General features: G+C 43.4%; 2 protein-coding genes across 2 annotated transcripts in view; one reads left to right on the top strand and one right to left on the bottom strand.

Annotated features, from left to right (window-relative positions):
- The window catches only part of LOC110501324 (parapinopsin), a 39514-nt gene that overhangs the window by 22364 nt on the left and 3177 nt on the right, over positions 1 to 13973 (top strand). Inside the window, exons 2-3 of the mRNA XM_021578803.3 lie at positions 713 to 1038; positions 4850 to 5083. Of these exons, the coding sequence (XP_021434478.1) occupies positions 713 to 1038; positions 4850 to 5083 (560 nt within the window). The remainder of the gene's footprint in view (positions 1 to 712; positions 1039 to 4849; positions 5084 to 13973) is intronic.
- Positions 9008 to 13973, bottom strand: part of LOC110501323 (beta-galactoside alpha-2,6-sialyltransferase 2) — a 62337-nt gene continuing 57371 nt past the window's right edge. Inside the window, exon 7 of the mRNA XM_021578802.3 lies at positions 9008 to 11627. Coding sequence (XP_021434477.3) covers positions 11380 to 11627 — 248 coding nt within the window. The 3' untranslated portion in view covers positions 9008 to 11379. The remainder of the gene's footprint in view (positions 11628 to 13973) is intronic.

The following is a 13973-nucleotide window of genomic DNA, read 5'->3' on the forward strand; positions in this document are numbered from 1 at the left end:
TTCTTTGGTGTTTGGCCGGATATGGTTCTCAATCAGGGACAGCTGTCCATCGTTGTCTCTGATTGGGAACCATACTTAGGTGCCCTTTTTTCCCCACCTGTGTTTGTGGGAGGGTGACTTTGTTTAGGGCGCTTAGCCTTTGAGCGTCACGGTTTGGTTTTGTAGTGTTTATTGTTTTTGTTCGGCGTCATTTTGATCATGTACGCTCACCACGCTGCACCTTGGTCCTCTCCTTTCATCAACCGTGACAGACATAATTTACAAAAAAGCATGTGTGTTCTCTTGATAAGTGTGTGATTTGGACAATTTTCCAGTCCTGCTAAGCATTCAAAATATAAGTACCTTTGGGTGTCAGGGAAAATGTATGGAGTAAACAAAGTGAAAGTAGTCAAAAATTGAAGTAGTAAAGTAAAGTACAGATATCCCCAAAAATTACTTAAGTAAAAATACTTTAAAGTACTACTTAAGTACCTTACACCACGGTACAATGTAGCATTCTATCACGTGTAAGTAAATTTAGGATTTTAAATGGCTTTTGGATTTTAAATGCCAGTGTCTTGACATCATCATACAGTAAACTCTCCTTAGCATCATTTATGACGTCATCAACGAAGCGTTTCACATAATGATAGACTGAAACATTTCCACATGGCATGCAAATAACAGAAAGGTTAGATGTTGTAATTGTAATAATATGCCTGCCCCTCCCCAGGTATTGTGTCGTTGATCTCCCTGGTGGTCCTGTCCTACGACCGCTACAGCACCCTGACCCTGTACAACAAGCGTGGTCCTGACTACCGCAAGCCCCTGCTGGCTGTGGGGGGCTCTTGGCTCTACTCCATATTCTGGACGGTGCCCCCCCTGCTGGGCTGGAGTAGCTACGACCTGGAGGGCGCCGGCACCAGCTGCTCTGTGTCATGGACCCTGAGGACGGCTCAGTCCCATGCCTACATCATCTGTCTGTTCATCTTCTGCCTGGGTCTGCCCATCGTCATCATGGTCTACTGCTACTGTCGGCTGCTGTGGGCCGTCAAACAGGTGTGGGTGGTAGAGGGGAGTGGTGGGGGCGGTAGAGGGGAGTGGTGGGGGCGGTAGGGTTGGGTAGAGGGGAGTGTGTGTGTGTGTACATGTTGGGGAGACCTTCAAATTGAATTGAATCTGGCTCCCTAGACTAGAGATCAATATCAGCACTCTGATCAAAACCCTTATTGTGTTTTAATCAAGATGTACTCCATGCATCTGCACATGCATGTTGTTTGGGGTGGTGAATTAACTCCAAGATCAGCCCTCTAGAAAACCCAGTGAGTCTGGACGAGGTGGTTTCAACCTTGTCATTTTATCCACCATTTCTTTGTGTTTATATATTTACAATCAAAATAGCAGTTTGTCTTGAGTTCACGACCCTCCAAGAACAAACCTGAGGGGTTTCATGCTGCCAAAACACATTTTCAAGTGAAGCTGCTACGGTGTGTAAGCGACGTGTGATGGTTTGTTTAGGACCTTTCTCAGTCCACTACTTTGAGGTAGTTAAATGTCTCTTCACCCTAAGTGTCTACTCCAAAAAGTGTTCACCCCTCAGATGTATAAATCAAAAGAGGACCATTGCACCCCCCCAAAAGTCTGGTTGGTGCATAAAACATGAATCCAGATAAGCAATAAAGTGTTATGGGTCCGCACTCAAAAAGATGTTGCATAAAGCTCACTTCATCAGGGAGTGAGCCCCCCCCCTTCTAATTTGTCTCTCTTTTATGTGCTTTTGTTATAATTGAACTCTGCCTTGTTGAGGAAGAGCTTGTAAGTCAGCGTTTCACTGTATGGGTTACACTTTGATATGATTTAAGCCGAAACATCTGTCTATGACCCATCACACTTTATTCCCCTTTAGATAGAATCAGGACCAGGAGGGAATGAATGAGTGTGTTAGCTGAGTGCTTGCTGGATTACCCAATGCAAATCTGTTTCGTGGGATTTCACTCCGAGTCCTGGACTCGGAGTGAAACATTCAGCAGCTTTCACAAAGCCCTAAAACACTCCGAGTGAGTGCAGGGGAATGTCCTGAGAAACATGTGAGCATGTATATGCATATATGCACACTATACAGTGGGGCAAAAAAGTATTTAGTCTGCCACCAATTGTGCAAGTTCTCCCACTTAAAAAGATGAGGCCTGTAATTTAGTGAATTTATTTGCAAATTATGGTGGAAAATAAGTATTTGGTCACCTACAAACAAGCAAGATTTCTGGCGCTCACAGACCTGTAACTTCTTCTTTAAGATGCTCCTCTGTCCTCCACTCGTTACCTGTATTAATGGCACCTGTTTGAACTTGTTATCAGTATAAAAGACCTGTCCACAACCTCAAACAGTCACACTCCAAACTCCACTACGGCCAAGACCAAAAAGCTGTCAAGGACACCAGAAACAAAATTGTAGACCTGCACCAGGCTGGGAAGACTGAATCTGCAATAGGTAAGCAGCTTGGTTTGAAGAAATCAACTGTGGGAGCAATTATTAGGAAATGGAAGACATACAAGAACACTGATAATCTCCCTCGATCTGGGGCTCCACGCAAGATCTCACCCCGTGGGGTCAAAATGATCACAAGAACGGTGAACAAAAATCCCAGAACCACACGGGGGGGCCTAGTGAATGACCTGCAGAGAGCTGGGACCAAAGTAACAAAGCCTACCATCAGTAACACACTACGCCGCCAGGGACTCAAATCCTGCAGTGCCAGACGTGTCCCCCTGCTTAAGCCAGTACATGTCCAGGCCCGTCTGAAGTTTGCTAGAGAGCATTTGGATGATCCAGAAGAAGATTGGGAGAATGTCATATGGTCAGATGAAACCAAAATATAACTTTTTGGTAAAACCTCAACTCGTTGTGTTTGGAAGACAAAGAATGCTGAGTTGCATCCAAAGAACACCATACCTACTGTGAAGCATGGGGGTGGAAACATCATGCTTTGGGGCTGTTTTTCTGCAAAGGGACCAGGACGACTGATCCGTGTAAAGGAAAGAATGAATGGGGCCATGTATCGTGAGATTTTGAGTGAAAACCTCCTTCCATCAGCAAGGGCATTGAAGATGAAACGTGGCTGGGTCTTTCAGCATGACAATGATCCCAAACACACCGCCCGGGCAACGAAGGAGTGGCTTCGTAAGAAGCATTTCAAGGTCCTGGAGTGGCCTAGCCAGTCTCCAGATCTCAACCCCATAGAAAATCTTTGGGGGGAGTTGAAAGTCCGTTTTGCCCAGCATCAGCCCCAAAACATCACTGCTCTAGAGGAAATCTGCATGGAGGAATGGGACAAAATACCAGCAACAGTGTGTGAAAACCTTGAAGACTTACAGAAAACGTTTGACCTCTATCATTGCCAACAAACAATACAAAGTATTGAGATAAACTTTTGTTATTGACCAAATACTTATTTTCCACCATAATTTGCAAATAAATTCATAAAAAATCCTACAATGTGATTTTCTGGATTTTTTTTTCTCATTTTGCCTGTCATAGTTAAAGTGTACCTATGATAAATTACAGGCCTCTCATATTTTTAAGTGGGAGAACTTAAACTTTTTTCCCCCACTGTATATGCACACTTACACATACAGATTATGGGGTTATTTTGTTGTGTGTGTTAGCTACTGACGCCTCTCTAATCCCAAATCTAAATAATCCCTTTCTTCTGTTCGGACTCCCCTGATAAGGGTAAGCAGCTTTCACTAAATGTGTCTTGCAGCATCCCCATGAAGCGCCAGAGTCAGTTGCAGTGCACGGTGTCAATAACTGACCAATCAACAATGAATACAGCCCGCCACTCTTTTGCTATTAGAGCTGAAATTACGTTGCCTGACAACTCATCATACATTTAATTATGCTGCCCTGTCGATCGCTCCATACATTAGTTTGAACCTGTCATCTTTTAAGTTGTTTGTGCTTACGTCAAAATGACGTGACTCATGATTCGCATTGGCCCAACCCATCGGTTTCTGGGACCATTTAGAATGTCAGAATGTGTTCACTCTCCGGGAGGAGAGGAAATCCAGACTCATCGTGGAGAAGAAACGTTAGTGGGTGTGGTATTTGACCTGAGCGATGTGGACCGGTAGCCAGGCAAGTTTTTACGACCGAATTGGGACAGACTTATGAAGACAACCCCAGCGCCCAACCCCTCAGATCCCCACAGTAATTCAGCAATTCAGACAAGTAGGATTAGTGAGTGGTCCCGATAGCGCACTTCCATTTAAGCGTGCTAGAAGGTCCAGGTCAGGGCAACGAGAAATTCAAATTCAGCAGATGAATCTGCAAAAATGGCATGCAACTCAAGGCACAGATACATGTGATAATTAAACCTTGCCTGGGAGACCAAAATGCCTTAGGCATTAGCTCGAAAGGTTAACACACAGAGTTCAAGTGTTGGCGCAACAGGATGGAGAGAGAGGGTCAGTGCCTTAGTCCTCTAGAATGGAGGGAGGAGTATGGACTCCTTCTCCGCTGTCCCCCGATAGGGCGGGTGGGGGAGATGAATGGTGCGTCAGTTGTCTCATGGCTGAAATGGCCCAAAATGGATGGACTGATTACCACTGGCTCTCTGTGGGTTTGGAGAGAAGCCCTCAGGCAGAACAATGAACCTACACTGCAGGGATGTGAGTGAGAGACTATTCGTTCTCGAATATAAGCATTCATCAAACATCCAGAGTGTGTGTGTGATGTCCAGGGGTTTGAGAATATAAATGCAGCAAACAGGTGCATTTCTGTTTGGACAAAAGGACTATTATATTCTCTCCCCGGGGTGACGAAACACTGTCACCTCCCCTCACTCTCTCCTGTCATCTCACCTGTCTCTAGGTGGGTAAGATACGTAGGACAGCGGCACGGCGGAGAGAGTACCACATTCTGTTCATGGTGCTGACTACAGTGGTGTGCTACATCTTGTGCTGGATGCCGTACGGCGTGGTGGCCATGATGGCGACGTTTGGCCGGCCCGGCATCATCACCCCCGTGGCTGCGGTGGTGCCCTCACTCCTGGCCAAGAGCAGCACTGTCATCAACCCTCTCATCTACATCCTCATGAACAAACAGGTTAGTCGGGGGGGGGTAGTATTTTTGTGTTGGGGGTGCGTGGTAGTGTGGGTTTCTTGTTAGTAATCTGAGGTTGAGATGTCAACAATATGACTTTGAAAGGCAAATGTTCCCAATTGCATTCTTATCGCTGCACATGTCGGTTCAATCGGAAATTACCAATAAATGGTGCATTGCCGACAGCACCCCACAGATTGAATCCCGACCTAAGTATTGATTACTCTGGAGAGATCTTTTGTACACACGTACAATGCTTTTATTTACATGGTAAAAATAGAACAATAAATTAACAATTTCATTGTGTACAAACAGTCAACTTAAATACCTATTCAAATTTAATAAAGAAACCTGCAATGACAAATCAAAAGGAAAAACATAGTTCTAAAAAAACAATTGTGACAGAAGAAGAGAGTACAGAGCGACTGGAGGAGGGATCAAGTTAAGCAGTGATCTCCAAAACTACTTTCTCTGTGTTGAACACAATGCACCTGGCGTGTCCATCCTTACCACAGAGAATGATAAGAGGACTCTAGTTCCCAAAAGCCTATTTTAGCATGGGCAACACCATTGAAAAATGCCCTCGTTTTGAAGTAGTTAACTAGGTGGTTAAGGAGGATCACATACTTCCATCCAGGTCATCAGGAGGCAATCAGCCAATGAATTATACTTGTGAGCAAACATTCCATAAATGCAGGTGGATGTAAAATCGGCAACCTTGGCTTTATATCTGTTCAAACAACACACTTTAGGTGGCAGTTTGCATACCAACTCAAATGGATATGGCCTCAATGATGCCGCCCGTGTGCTCAGACACCATAATGAGATAGATACAAAGAAGCGTCCTCTATCATTCTCTATGGTCCATACAGATACGTTGGTCATCTTTATCCTATAACACCCCCCTGAAGGGAACATATAGCACCTTAAAAATACCTGCTATAAGAAACATATCCACCCACAAATTACATTTGGCACAGTATCAAGATTTCAATGCTGTTGCCAAAGGCATTGCATTTGATCAAGAAGTGCTTCTACGGAACTAATAATTGCTGCTCTCGTTTCCAGCTGGATACAATTTCCCTACGCACACAATATACACTTGCACAACGCAGGTAGAAAAATCTTGTATCTTGGATGCTGTTTTTTTGTACAGGAAAGTACAGAGTAAAGCACAGTACAGACAACGTTTTAGTTGTATTGTTTGTATTATTTTTTGTTGTACTGTTTGTCTATCATCGTTGTATTTAAAATGTGTGACTGTCCTGGTCTATTAGTGTTTTGTTACTTGTCATGTTTTGTGGACCCCAGGAAGAGTAGCTGCTGCTTCTGCAAACGCTAATTGGGATCCAGACAAGTACACATACATGGACAGTTTAAGACTCTTATCCTTGCTCCGGATAGATTTGACTGCTCTGTGCATTGGAATAGAAACAAAGTTATTGTATCTTTTTTTTTTTTTTTTTTTAACACTGTCAATGTGTTAATCACAAACGTAACAATTACATTGAATGATTTGAACACTTCAATAATGATGCATGGGCATGAATCAGAGACGATACTTATGATAGTGGTGTGAGTCGAGACCATTCCAGACAGTTTCATCAAAGCCCCCCCTCTGTTTCCCTGTGTTAGATCTCTCAGTGAGAGGTGGGAAATCATTTGACGCAGCGGTGTGTCTGGCTCCTTCAAGCCATGTGTTAATGAGATAGCAGATGTGGCTCAAAATATTTTGCTTGCCTGGCGTGCCGGTGCAACAGTTCTTCCGAACCATGCCTGTGTGCCGAGTAACCTTGCCTAAAACCTAAAAGACCTGCGTTGGCTCCCCAAGCTAATGGTCTGTCACACCGGTTGGGAAGGGTTTGCACTGTTATTAACACTGTCATTGATCCTAGGTAGCTCAATCATATTTAAAACGCCTCCAACTCTAAATGGTATTCCTGTTCAGTCTCTCTTCACTTGATTACAACAACAATCTCTTCAGCAGACGCCTCTATATTCCAAGCAGCGTTTGACTGCCATGTTTACGACCGGATCGATTTGTTTCCTCAACCCTGGTTAAGCACTGTTCCTGGAGCAAGGGCACAGCAACACTTTCCTGAATATCACAACGCAAAACTAAACAAACAAAACACACACAAATCTCTTCTTTGAATTATGTCACTATGGCTGCCAATGTCAACCCCTCCCAGTTGTCCCTACCCAGGGAATGGTCACCATCTGGCCATTACAGAAAGGACTACAGTGGCCGTAATGGCATATCTGATTGACAACAAGTGCATGATCTGTTTGGTCTTATAGGAGACTCAGCTTGGGATAAAGGTGAAGCTTAGTAGTTGTAAGCGGATTTGTGGTTGGAAAGAACAGCCCCCGCTGTCCATTCTAGCATGGCCAGATAGTGATCCCATAGAATATAGAGCAATATAGGATGATCTATAGGATCTGAGTTATCCTCCTCTCCTACACACACACACGACAGCTAGCTGAAACGCACTGCAGGCAGGTCTGGCACAGAGTCAGTGTAAACAAGGAAGACATTAAAGCCAGACAAAGAATGAGTCTGGAGATGTTACTGCTTCAAATCCCTGCCATAATAAGAAAAGGTCTCTGGCAGCGCACCGTGGCAGCCTGCTGCAAGCCCAGGCAAAAGAGTACTTTCAGAAAGATATTGGAGGATTCAGTCAAAATGAGAACGGTAAAGACATAGGGAATGGTAGGCTTCAGTTACTAGACCATGCTCTGTTGAAGGCCTCAAACCATATTAGCATGACGTGCCTGGGAGGCAGTCCAGCTACCGAACCCTGCGGACTGAATCCCTTGACCATCTATGGCACATATGTAGGATCTTAATTTGATCACCCTGTTGAAGGAGAACTGGTCTTGAAATGCAGGACATTTAAAACTCGTAGCGTATTTGAGGTTTAAAAAAAGCTTCTGAAGTTTGTAGTTTTCACTTTGACATGTCAACCCCTACAAAAAGTCAATTTATTATAATCCACATAATAAATTCACATTTCCCATTGTGCAGGATTATTTTCCTGCTGTAGCAAACTGGATCAAATTAAGATCCTACATCTGTAGTGTGCTCGTAGATATAACTGTCCCAGGGAGAGGTTTGGCTTTGACAGTGGGAGGTGTGGTGCGATTACATTCATTTAAAGAGGCAGGTCAATCATCGTAGTAATTACAGCTGCTTTTAAAGAGACGTCAGAGAGAGGGTGTTGGTTCAATTCCCTTTTGGCATGGGGTGGACACTGGAAAGTAAGGGAGTTTGACTAGTGACCTCTCCTACCCCAGCCCGCCACTAACAGAACACTGGACGGTTTGAGCAACACTATCAGGTGACTAACAACTTTCTGTAAATCTTAACTATTAAAACAATTAAATCAGCAATAAAAACCACAGCAATGACACTGCAGTTACATGGATAGCATACAGTATGTGTAAGATCAGTCTTTGGGTGTTTTGAAAGGCAACCCAGTGTCCGGTTGGCTACTAGGCACAGGGTTACAGCTGTTGAAAGAATGCTTTGCGAGTCCTCTCTTACCCCCTAACTCCTATCCGCTAGCCTAGCCCTGCATCCTTTGGTGTTCACAAATCTTAAAAAGGACATCATTGTACTGGATTAGGCCAAAGAACGGGCAACCAAAGGGTTTTCCTGGGTTTGGTACCTAACTATCTGCCAGACACAGAACTGTGCATGCCCTTGAAGTGGCAACCAGCCAGCCAGTCTTAAAGACCTAAGTGGGAGTATGACAACCTCTTTATGAGTTGGCAAGTGGTCCGGTACAGCTTGGGAGATGAGAAAAGAAGAGCAAAGCGTGATTGGGCATAAAGCACAGCAGCAGCATCAACAGCAATCAAAACCCCGATGACAACAACACCATCAAATAAGACTTTGAAATAAGACTAGAGGACATTTAAGGAATGTTGAACACAGAAAAATGTGTGACTGTTGTAGATTTTTTTTAAACACAATGTACCATCTTGATTAGGTAATACTGAGGTGGTGAGTGTTTGGTGTAGTTCCAGCATGTCTGTATTGAGATACATGTACCTGTATGTATGAGCATGTGTATTGTCATTGAAGTGGTACTGAGGTACATTTTGAATTAAAGTTCACGTTTTTGTTACGGGTTGTCAGGGGTGTGTGCCGAGTTTGTACATGTTCAGAAGTGTGTGTTTGGTATGGACGTGTTTTCAGACATTCAGTGCAGACCATTGCTCATTTTCTCAAAGATTAATTTACCACCCCATGAGAGCCATTAAAAAAAAAAAACATCCACCATTAAACTGTGGACTGTCCTTTAAGTCATTTTAAGGAAGAAGAGCAACCAGAACTCTAGAAAAACAACACTTCACAACAGCAAAACACGTTAAGTTATACAGTACCAGTAAAATGTTTGGACACACCTACTCCTTCAAGGGTTTTTCTTTATGTCTTTACTATTTTCTACATTGTAGAATAATAGTGAAAACATCAAAACTACAAAATAACACATATGGAATCATGTAGTAACCAAAAAAAGTGTTAAACAAATCAAAATATATTTTATATTTGAGAGTCAAAGTAGCCACCCTTTGTCTTAATGTCAGCTTTGCACACTGTCGGTATTCTCTCAACCAGCTTCATGGGGTAGTCACCTGGAAGTAGTAGTAGTCTTGAAGGAATTCCCATATATGCTGAGCTCTTGTTGGCTGCTTTTTCTTCACTCTGCGGTCCAATTCATCCCAAACCATCTCAATTGGGTTGAGGTCAGGTGATTGTGGAGGCCAGGTCATCTGATGCAGCACTCCATCACTCCCCTTGGTCAAATAGTCCTGACACAGCCTGGAGGTGAGTTGGGTCATTGTCCTGTTGAAAAACAAATGATTAGTCCCACTAAGCGCAAGTCAGATGGGATGGTGTATTGCTGCAGAATGCTGTGGTAGCCATGCTGGTTAAGTGTGCCTAGAATTCTAAATAAATCACAGACAGTGTCACCAGCAAAGCACCCCCACACCATCACACCTCCTCCTCCATGCTTCACGGTGGGACCCACACATGCGGAGATCATCAGTTTACCTAACCTACTGTCTCACAAAGACAGTGGTTGGAACCAAAAATCTCAAATTTGGACTCCTCAGACCAAATGACAGATTTCCACCAGTCTAATGTCCATTGGTCGTGTTTCTTGGCCCAAGCAAGTCTCTTCTTATTGGTGTCCTTTAGTAGTGGTTTCTTCATCCATGAAGACCTGATTCACACAGTCTCCTCTGAACATTTGATGTGGAGATGTGTCTGTTACTTGAACTCTGAAGCTCCAATTTCTGAGGCAGGTAACTCTAATGAACTTATCCTCTGCAGCAGATGTAACTCTGGGTCTTCCTTTCCTGTGGTGGTCCTCATGAGAGGCAGTTTCATCATAGCTCTTAATGGTTTTTGCGACTGCACTTGAAGAAACTTTCAAAGTTCTTGAAATTTTACGGATTGACTGACCTTCATGTCTTAAAGTAATGATGGACTGTCGTTTCTCCTTGCTTATTTGAGCTGTTCTTGCCATAATATGGACCAAATAGGGCTATCTTCTGTATACCACCCCTACCTTTTCACAACACATTAAGGAGGAAAGAAATTCCACTAATTAACTTTTAACAAGGCACTCCTGTTAATTGAAATGCATTCCAGGTGACTACCTCATGATGCTGGTTGAGAGAATGACAAGAGTGTGCAAAGCTGTCATCAAGGCAAAGGGTGGCTACTTTTAAGAATCTCAAATATAAAATTTACACTTTTTTGGTTACTACATGATTCCGTGTGTTATTTCATAGTTTTGATGTCTTCACTATTATTATACAATGTGGACAATAGTAAAAATAAAGAAAACTACTCATTACAGGGGTTGAGTCCAACTTTTGACTGGTACTGTATATATAAAAAAAAATCTAATAACACTAATCTATTGCTACACTATACAGCTCTCCTCTCTTCCGGCTCAGCAATGGCAGAGATCGTGAGATACAGTCACTTCAGGCCGTCTTGGGTCCATTATCCTCTAAGGAAGGCTGGGTTTCACCCCGTCTGGGTTCTGTTCAAAATTCCTGACATAAATGTAGTTACACTAGACCTTCACCCTCCGGTTTGATCCCATCCCACACAGAGGGGCTATGGCTTGGGTTCTCCACTGTTCTATGTGGTTCCCTCCGGGTTAACCCAGAGGTCAGAGGGTTATTATTGCACCATTTCCCCCTTGTCCTGTGGGGTTGTGGTGGTTCCACATGTGGCTTCTTTTAAGGGTCAGAGTTCATAAGTTGATAGTTCAGAGGTCACAGTTGACGGTGCTGAAGCCAGGGAGGGTGACGCGCCCCTTCCTCTTCAGGTCTCGCTCGGGGCCTGTGTTGATGCGCTGCACCAGGCTCTTCTCGTAAAGCAGTGGGTGGTACGCCCCCAGGGTGCAGGCTGCGTCGTAGTAGCCCTCGTGGTAGTGGCACAGGTCTGTCTGTCGCAGCGAGGGGATGTACTCGTACACGTGGACCTCTTCGCACAGCGCCATCATCAGAAGGATGCCTGTCATTACAACGACAAGGTAGAGAAAAAGGGGTTAGATAGTCTAGCGTAGTGGTTCTCAACTAGTTTTTCCTCGGGACCCAAATTGAAGCGGGTTGTTTCAGTTGCAACCCAATATTCGCATCGCATTTTTTGGGGGGCTGAAATGCAATCTGAAAACTATTTTGAATTCTCTATTGACAGGAAATGTAGCAATTATATTAAATAAGGGAACAACATTCCCACCTTTTCCCATTTTCAATAATTCCATATTGCTCATATTCCTGATGAAGAATGTTGGCAAGCTCGCTTGTTTGAGACTACAAAATCTACCAAATAGCGCTGCTAATAGCTCGATATTGAAAATACTGTGATTAAAAGGACAATTCCACAACCATCAAAAAATCATCTTTAGGTGTTTCATTTATCCATTGTTGATAATAGTCCCACAATGTTTTGCATGTCAGTAATCAAGTTAAAGAAACAGAACTACACATGATGCAAGATACTGTGGCATTTCTTTTCCTTATTATTCCTACACACTCTCTCCCGGTTAGTTGTTTACATTCAGACACTGTTTCTCATATTAAAATAAGATCTACACTGAGTGTACACAACATTATGAACACCTGTTCTTTCCATGACAGACTGACCAGGTGAAGGCTATGATCCCTTATTGATGTCACTTGTTAAATCCACTTCAAAGTGTAGATGAAGGGGAGGAGACAAGTTAAAAAGTGATTTTTAATGCTTGAGACAGTTGAGACATGGATTGTCTGTGTGTGTCGTTCAGAGGGTGTTTGGGAAAGACAAAATATTTAAGTGCCTTTGAACGGGGTATGGTAGTAGGTGCCATTCGCACCGGGTTGAGTGTGTCATGAACTGCAACATTGCTGGGTTTTCACACAACAGTTTCCCATGTGTATCAAGAATGGTCCACCACCCAAAGGACACCCAGCCAACTTGACACAACGGTGGGAAGCATTGGAGTCAACATGGGCCAGCATCGCTTTCAACACCTTGTAAAGTCCATGCCTGACGATTTGAGGCTGTTCTGAGAGAAAAAGGGGTGCAACTAAATATTAGGAACGTGTTCTTAATGTTTTGTACACTCATATACAGTGCCTTGCGAAAGTATTCGGCCCCCTTCAACTTTGCGACCTTTTGCCACATTTCAGGCTTCAAACATAAAGATATAAAACTGTATTTTTTTGTGAAGAATCAACAACAAGTGGGACACAATCATGAAGTGGAACGACATTTATTGGATATTTCAAACTTTTTTAACAAATCAAAAACTGAAAAATTGGGCGTGCACAATTATTCAGCCCCTTTACTTTCAGTGCAGCAAACTCTCTCCAGAAGTTCAGTGAGGATCTCTGAATGATCCAATGTTGACCTAAATGACTAATGATGATAAATACAATCCACCTGTGTGTAATCAAGTCTCCGTATAAATGCACCTGCCCTGTGATAGTCTCAGAGGTCCGTTAAAAGCGCAGAGAGCATCATGAAGAACAAGGAACACACCAGGCAGGTCCGAGATACTGTTGTGAAGAAGTTTAAAGCCGGATTTGGATACAAAAAGATTTCCCAAGCTTTAAACATCCCAAGGAGCACTGTGCAAGCGATAATATTGAAATGGAAGGAGTGTCAGACCACTGCAAATCTACCAAGACCTGGCCGTCCCTCTAAACTTTCAGCTCATACAAAGAGAAGACTGATCAGAGATGCAGCCAAGAGGCCCATGATCACTCTGGATGAACTGCAGAGATCTACAGCTGAGGTGGGAGACTCTGTCCATAGGACAACAATCAGTCGTATATTGCACAAATCTGGCCTTTATGGAAGAGTGGCAAGAAGAAAGCCATTTCTTAAAGATATCCATAAAAAGTGTTGTTTAAAGTTTGCCACAAGCCACCTGGGAGACACACCAAACATGTGGAAGAAGGTGCTCTGGTCAGATGAAACAAAAATTGAACCTTTTGGCAACAATGCAAAACGTTATGTTTGGCGTAAAAGCAACACAGCTCATCACCCTGAACACACCATGCCCACTGTCAAACATGGTGGTGGCAGCATCATGGTTTGGGCCTGCTTTTCTTCAGCAGGGACAGGGAAGATGGTTAAAATTGATGGGAAGATGGATGGAGCCAAATACAGGACCATTCTGGAAGAAAACCTGATGGAGTCTGCAAAAGACCTGAGACTGGGACGGAGATTTGTCTTCCAACAAGACAATGATCCAAAACATAAAGCAAAATCTACAATGGAATGGTTCAAAAATAAACATATCCAGGTGTTAGAATGGCCAAGTCAAAGTCCAGACCTGAATCCAATCGAGAATCTGTGGAAAGAACTGAAAAC

This window comes from Oncorhynchus mykiss, chromosome 22 (genome assembly GCF_057628025.1).
Source record: "Oncorhynchus mykiss isolate SJ-2025 chromosome 22, ASM5762802v1, whole genome shotgun sequence".
Taxonomy (NCBI): Eukaryota; Metazoa; Chordata; class Actinopteri; order Salmoniformes; family Salmonidae; genus Oncorhynchus; species Oncorhynchus mykiss.